This window comes from Molossus molossus, unplaced genomic scaffold, assembly GCF_014108415.1.
Source record: "Molossus molossus isolate mMolMol1 unplaced genomic scaffold, mMolMol1.p scaffold_m16_p_4, whole genome shotgun sequence".
Classification (NCBI taxonomy): Eukaryota; Metazoa; Chordata; class Mammalia; order Chiroptera; family Molossidae; genus Molossus; species Molossus molossus.
In genome coordinates this window covers 26459884-26466880 of record NW_023425377.1, presented here as the reverse complement: position 1 = coordinate 26466880, position 6997 = coordinate 26459884, and the positions used below count along the sequence as shown (strand labels likewise).

The following is a 6997-nucleotide window of genomic DNA, read 5'->3' as shown; positions in this document are numbered from 1 at the left end:
CCAACTTACTTACTGTAGCAGCTTATAACACTCATCAGCCTGCAACTAATTATTTAATACAATGTAGAAGATATTTATGTAGTTAGTAACATATTATTTAATAACATGGCTATACTCCGGGGATGATTTAATTCTCCTCTGATTCTGAAAAGCTGGGAAGAGGTCATTTCCACAGAAACTCTATGATTGGTTGCAAGGCGACTATATTGGTTGTAGAGTCTATTTTTGATAGGCTCATGCAATGGAAATGGTCTCTTACTGAGCCAATATCGGCAGCATGGGGCTAATATAGCTTCACAATTGGCCTTCCTGGAAGCCGGCAGACACGTGGCTACCGCAGGCCGGGCAGTACGTGGGAGGACCTAGCTCTGCTTACCGCGAGAGGGCGCCGGCGGTTCCTCGTTGCTGAAGTCTCATTTCCCATAAAGCCTCCCAGCGACCAATCAACTGGCGGTCTCCATACCGCTTTCAAAGTCGGCGGGCCCTTCCACCAATAGTAAGGCAAATGCCGCCCTCATCTCGAAGATTGATGGAGCGCTTCACCATTCATTTCATAGATCTCTGCTGTCTCCGCCTTTCTCGCTCGAGATTGATGATCTGTCCGGCCAATAGTTGACGCCCGGTCGGCGGGTGGGTGAACGCGGTCTTCTGTAATGGCGGAGCGTGGCGGGGACGGGGGGGACGGTGAACGATTCAATCCGGGGGAGCTCAGGTAAAAGGGCGCTGCTCCGTATTTTTTCTCGGCATGCTGGAGTCCCGGGGGTAGGCCTGCCGCGGAGATGCGGGGTGGAGGGTGGGCAGGAGAGCCGCGGCGGCTCGGGTCCAGGACCGCATGGAGTTGGAGAAGGGGGAAGGGGAAGGTGGCTTGAATGAGAGAGCCGGGCTGGGGCTGGGCCTGGGCCGCGGCCCTCCTGCCCGTTTTCGGGGCGCTCCCGGCGGGTTTCGCGGTGCCCAGCGCCCCTCGCGGCCGCGGCCCCTGGGCCTGCCCTGACGTTCCCGCCTCGGGGCCGCGCCTTGGCCGCATGCACCCTCCGCCCCGGCCGACCTCAGCCTTGCTCCCGGCTGCGCGTCGCCGCGGGCCCCGCTCCCCCTGGACGCCCCTCCACTCGCAGTTCACTCCCCGGGGCTCCGCACGACTTCTGGCTCAGCTGCCCCACGCTCCCGCGGCCTTCTGGGGTCTCCACGTTTGCCCCGTTCCTTCCTCCCCACATCGCTTGCTTTTCTTAACTTCTTGCGGTCTTTCTTCCTTTCTCTAACGTTTGTATCCCTCACCCAGTATTGGTGGATAACAACAATAGCAGCGGCCGTTTGTTACGTACTTCTGTGTGCCAGGAAGCCCTTTTCTTCGAGTTCTCCCATTTAATCCTCACAACCACTCTTTGGAGTAGTTGCTTTTCTCATTTTGCAGGCAATAGACCAGAGCCATCTTTAGCGAAGTTACTTGCCCATGTTACAAGTGAGGAAACAGCCAGGTAGAAGTGGAGGAAGTGGATACAAGGTCGCAAATCTGGAATTGTAGCTCTAGGAAGTGGCTGGAACCCAGATAGGCGCCCGAGCCTGCAGTCTCTATCACGCCTTTGCCCAGAAGAGTGCAGTGTGACCTTTCTTCTTCTGGGGCCTCATTGCCGATGGGTTTTGTAACTAAGGTTTTGTAAAGTTTTAAAAGTGTCTTGAAAAAATCTTTAGTCGGTGAGGAAAAAGAGGTACTAAGCTTTATGTGTATTTGATACATTTTTTCCCCCTGGATGGGAGAAATGTCATGTCGGATGTTCAGCTCCCATTCTGAATTGTGCCATCGTCAGCATTTGAAAATGAAAAAGAGCAGTGTAGGTTATGAGCAGTCTAGTATTGTTTAGAGCTTAAGATGAAATTGTGTGAGGAAATGGGGGTTGCTTTTCAAGGTTTTAGGGGAAAACATTATGTCTTTTAGATTCTGAGTTGTCACACACAAAAATCCTTACTTTGGCAGGAATAAAATGTCTTATTTTAGAGATGAATCTCAAATCGTATTAAACCCAATATATATGTTCACTTTGGTAATGAGTGATCGAAGTGCATTGCCAAGGGTTGTTGGATATTAGTGACAGAGGGTTTATTCCTGATTCTGATCTCAAGAGAAGGTGACTTAGTTTCAAATGAGTTAATTAATTTGGGAACATTACTTTGCATTTCAGAAAGTATCGTTCTTCAGCTTTACAATGAGTAGCCTTTAGATTTTATTAACAGTAGTCTAGACATTGATGCAAAACTGACGAGTAAGGCTTTAAATGAGGTGTTCTGGTGCAAATATTTTATACCTAGCCTCTTGGGTTGGAAGTTTCTTCTAGAGCATATTGCATAGAATGTTATTTTAGCACTTTTTATGCTTTAAGAGAAATTGGCTGTTTGTGTGGTCTCTTTGATAGCAGAAATTGGGGCTTAGTTTCTGTATATGTACCCTGAAGGTATTTTGTGGTGTGTCTATCAGTGTCTGGCAAATAAAGTGTTTGGTGGCTATATGGTAATAAATGAATATAGGTGATTTAGAGATGGTTTACTTATTAGACCCACATTTATTGAGTGTGTGCTCTGTGACAGTGACGTAGGTGCTGGCAGTAGAGCCTTGAACCAGACCAAAATCCTTTGTCCTCAAGGAGCATCCATGTTAATTAAATTGATCTAAATAAACCAACCACATCAAATGAGGAAGTCAGCCTGCAAGTGTAAAGTGACGTATACAAGATCACTGAGTAACTGGCAGAATCTGGATTTGCTTCATTAGAGTACCTGTAGAGAAACACATTTGTCTTGTAAAAAAACAATTTTTGTGTTTCTGTCTTTGCAAGTACTAGTCTGTTTCCCAAAAAGGGTGAAAGTGATAGGAATGCAAATAACTTGCAATAGAATATATTTGGAGATCCAAATGCCTTTCATCTCTTTATGGTTGAGGGCCATTAAGAAAACCTTTATAGTCATATTTGTATTGGTTCTTTACCCAGGACCTTAGTTTACCTATTAATACCTTATGACAAGGTACTCGTAGTCAAAATTTCCTCAACTATAAAACAGGAATAAGACTACACTGGTGTTAACACTGACTAGGTGCCTTAAACAAATTATTTTTCTGTGCCATAGCTTCCTCTGTAAAAATGGTGCCAAACTTACCTCACTGTGTTGTTGTGAGGATTAAAAGAGTTAGTATGAATAATGTCCATATAACTGCTCTTGGTATATAGGAAATGCCCAATGTTCACTGTTATTATTAAAACAATAACATTTTTTTTTTTTTTTACTTTATTTTTATTTTGACACTGTTGCAGATGTCCCCATTCCCCACCCCACACCCCATTTGGCCAACTCCACCCAGCCCCCCCTGTCCTCTGTCCATCAAAACATAACATTTGAACCCCTACCATCCTGGGTGCTGGATGCAGCAGTATATTAAGGGAAGACTGTATACTAGTGGGTATAATATAAAAATAAACAAGTGAGAGATTTCTTCTTAGCATTTATCATAATTGAAAACTCAAATTGGGTAATGAGCCAGAGAGGGCCTAGGAGAGGCTAGGGTTGGGAAAGGAGTTTGAGGTGACATTTGAACTGAGACTGATAATTTAAAGGAACCAGTTATATGAAGATCTGGGGAAAAGCATTCCAGGCAGAGGGAACAAGTACAGAGGCTTCAAGGTAAATGAACTTGAAGTATTTGATCAAAAAGAAGACTGGAGTCTATAGAGAGGTCAACAAGGGGAAGGTTATGTAGAACATGCTAATAATAATTGTAGTAATAATAGCTAACACTATTACTGATATTAATACCATTAACACTAATACTATTACTGTACTCATGTTGTAGTACCAATAATAAAAGCTATACTTAGCACAAATGTGCTAGGTCCTGTTCCAAGTACTTTATTAGTTCATTTAATCCTCACTGCAGGTTCTGATAAAGTGGATATGAAGAGCTCAGCACAGGTACTATACATACATGGCATCAGAATATGCAAATTTAAGCTGCTGACTGAGGAAATTATGTGAATTTTGTTACTATTTTAGTGACAGACGTTTGAAAGCCATCTAGACAAATTGACAACGTACCTTTTTAAAAAAAAGTTTTCACTGATTTTTAGAGAGAGAGGAAGGGAAAGGAGAGAGAGACAGACAGACAGAGACATAGACATAGATGTGGGACAGAAACATCAATCAGCTGCCCCCTGCCTTGCCCCCCCTACTGGGGATTGAACCTGAAACCCAGGCATGCGCCCTGACTGGAAATCGAACCAGTGACCCTTTGGTGCATGGGACAACACTCATTCCAACCGAGGCACAGTGGCCAGGGCCTAAGTGCCTTTTATAGGTAGAGCACAGTAAAAGGTTTTGGGGAGACTGAAAGTAGTTAAAGTGGTTTACTGTATATCAAGTACTATCTTAAATGTTTCACAGGGATTATCTCATTGAACAGGGATATGAGGTAGATTTTATTTCTATTCCTCAGCTCATTTACATCTGAGTATACTCAGGCTCAGAAATTATGTAACTAGTCTGACAGCAAAAGACAGCCTTGATTTGACTTTTTCATGATTCTGGAGTTTAAATGCTTAACTTTAAGCTGTAACTAGGAAGTGCGAAATTGTAAAGAAACAAATACTGTAGATTTTTATGAAGGGGAGAGGCAGATTCAAAGGAAATCTAAGATAATAAATAAGATTTATTTATTATTAACTCAAGAGTGAAACAGAATATCTTTCCTTGGTAGTTAACATTGTTTCTATACTAAAAATTAAGGCATTTTTTTCAGTAACAGTAGCCGTGTGTCTTTTGGGAGTACATATAATTTGAAAAAGACATTATTCTGATAAAATCCATACTCCTTTTTGCAGTCATTGTTTTTAACTCATACTTTCTAACTTTGGGTGTAGGATCATTTGCAAATTTGATTAAGTACAATTGGTATATACAGTTCTGGATGTGTTTACAACCTTAATATTCTAGAAGGAAAATTGGTTCTGTATTAGGATTGTGTGTGTGCGTGTCAGAATTGAACTGTAATGTGGAAAATTTAGAAAAAGTTCAAAGGGTAATCTTAAGCAGAGGGTTGAAAATGTAGGAAAGTTGGAAGAGCCTGGTGCGAAGAGGATATAAGAATGATGATCTTCAGATATACATAAGGAATATAATTGTTAATCTTTTCTTGAGCACAGAAATGTACATTTTATGTATAATGGAGAGATTTATAGAAAGTAGCTGCTGGGAAGACTGATAGGTACTCAGTAAATTGACTATGGAAAATTATAGTAAAAATAATTTTTATAAGAGTCTACATACCCTACTTGTGAGGTAGCACCTAGATAGGTATTCATTGGTACATTCGACAAATATTTATTGAGGCCTGCTATGCACAGACTTATCTATGTGCTGGTGAATAGGACAGACAGAATTCGTACTCTAAAGTGGTTTACGTACACAGTTTGGATTAGTGTTTAAAGGCTATTTGCCTGTATTTGAATCCTAGTTATTCCACTGAAATAGCTGTGTGGCCTTGGGCAAGTTATTTGACTTCTGTGTGCCTTTAGTGTCTTCATCTGTAAAATGAAGTTGATAATATCTGTCTCGGTCGTTAAGGATGATTAAAGGACTTAAAGAGAGCTAGAGCACTGCCTGACACAATTACTTTTAAGAGTAAGTCATTTTTATTTTTTTAGAAAGCACTTGTGACAGGATATAAATAATAATGTGGTATTACGTATCTGCTTAAATACCATGGAGAAAATAAACTAGGGTGTTTTAGCTAGAGATCGAAGGATGAGGTAGGGTGCAGTGTAGAGGAAGGCTTCCCTTTTAGATAGAGGATACTAGTGGTCTCTTAATTTGCTACCCTCAGTTCCTGTAAAAACTTTGTATTGCTCTGGCTGGTATGGCTCAGTTGGTTAGGCATTGTCCCCTGCACCTGGGGGTTGCCCATCTGATTCCTGGCCAGGGTACTTGCCCAGGGTTTTGGGCCCTGGTGGGGGGAGTGCAGGAGGCAGCAAATTGATGTTGTACTCTGACTTTGATGTTTTTCTCTCTCTCCCTCTTCTTCTTCTTTCCTCTATTTAAAAATAAATAAATAAACTTTGTATTTGGAAGTAATTTCAAACTTAGAAAAAGTTGCAAAAATAAGTATAGTATACTTAATGTTAATATTTTACCTCTTCTGCTTTATTATTTGCACCCATGCATGCTCTCTGTTGCTCTGAAGCGTTTGAGGGTAAGATACAGATGCATATACCATGGCCCTTTACTTTTAAATACTTAAGTGTCTATTTTTTAAGAATAGAGATATTCTTTTGCCTAACAGTGCAGTTACCAACATCATAAATTTACATGATATAATACTTTATTGTTCATATTCCAGTGTTGTCCATTGATCATGTTTTTAGAGTATTTCTTCTCTCTAGTACAGGATTTGGGGGTTTAGAAATAATTTTGTGTTGTTATGTCTCCTTAGCTCCTTTAATGTAGAACATTTCTACAGCCTGCCTTTGCCTTTTATGTGTAACATCCACATTTCTGAAGAATATAGCCTCTGCTCCCCCCTTTCATTTATTTATTTTAAATATGTTCTTATTGAATTTTTTTTTTCTTTTTAGAGAGAGAGGAAGGGAGAGGGACATAGAAAACATTGATGAGAGAGAAACGTCGATCGGCTGCTTCCTGCACGCCCCCAACTGGGGATCGAGCCCACAACCCAGGCATGTGCCCCGACCAAACCGATGACCTCTTGGTGCATGGGACGATGCTCAGTCAACTGAGCCACACCAGCTGGGCTGCTCCCTTCTTTCATTTATTTATTTTATTTTTTGATTTTAGAGAGAGAGGAAGGGAGAAGGAGACAGAGATAGAAGCATCAATGAGAGAGAACATTGATTGGCCGCCTCCTGCATGCCCCCCACTGGGGATTGGGCCCACAACCTGGGCATGTGCCCCCTAACTGGGAATCAAACTGGCAGTCTCTTGGTGCATGGGTCAGTGCTCAACC

The 6997-nt window shown here is 41.9% G+C and overlaps 1 protein-coding gene across 4 annotated transcripts in view; it reads left to right on the top strand.

Moving 5' to 3' along the window:
• The first annotated feature begins 625 nt into the window (after positions 1 to 625).
• Positions 626 to 6997, top strand: part of TCERG1 (transcription elongation regulator 1) — a 67238-nt gene continuing 60866 nt past the window's right edge. For 2 of the 4 annotated variants that reach the window (XR_004962046.1, XM_036282309.1), the window contains exon 1: positions 626 to 712. Coding sequence is in view for 3 of the 4 variants with exons in the window: in XM_036282309.1 (XP_036138202.1) it covers positions 654 to 712 (59 nt within the window). In the remaining variant the exon portion in view is untranslated. The remainder of the gene's footprint in view (positions 713 to 6997) is intronic. The other 2 variants (XM_036282311.1, XM_036282308.1) reach the window with 1 other exon arrangement.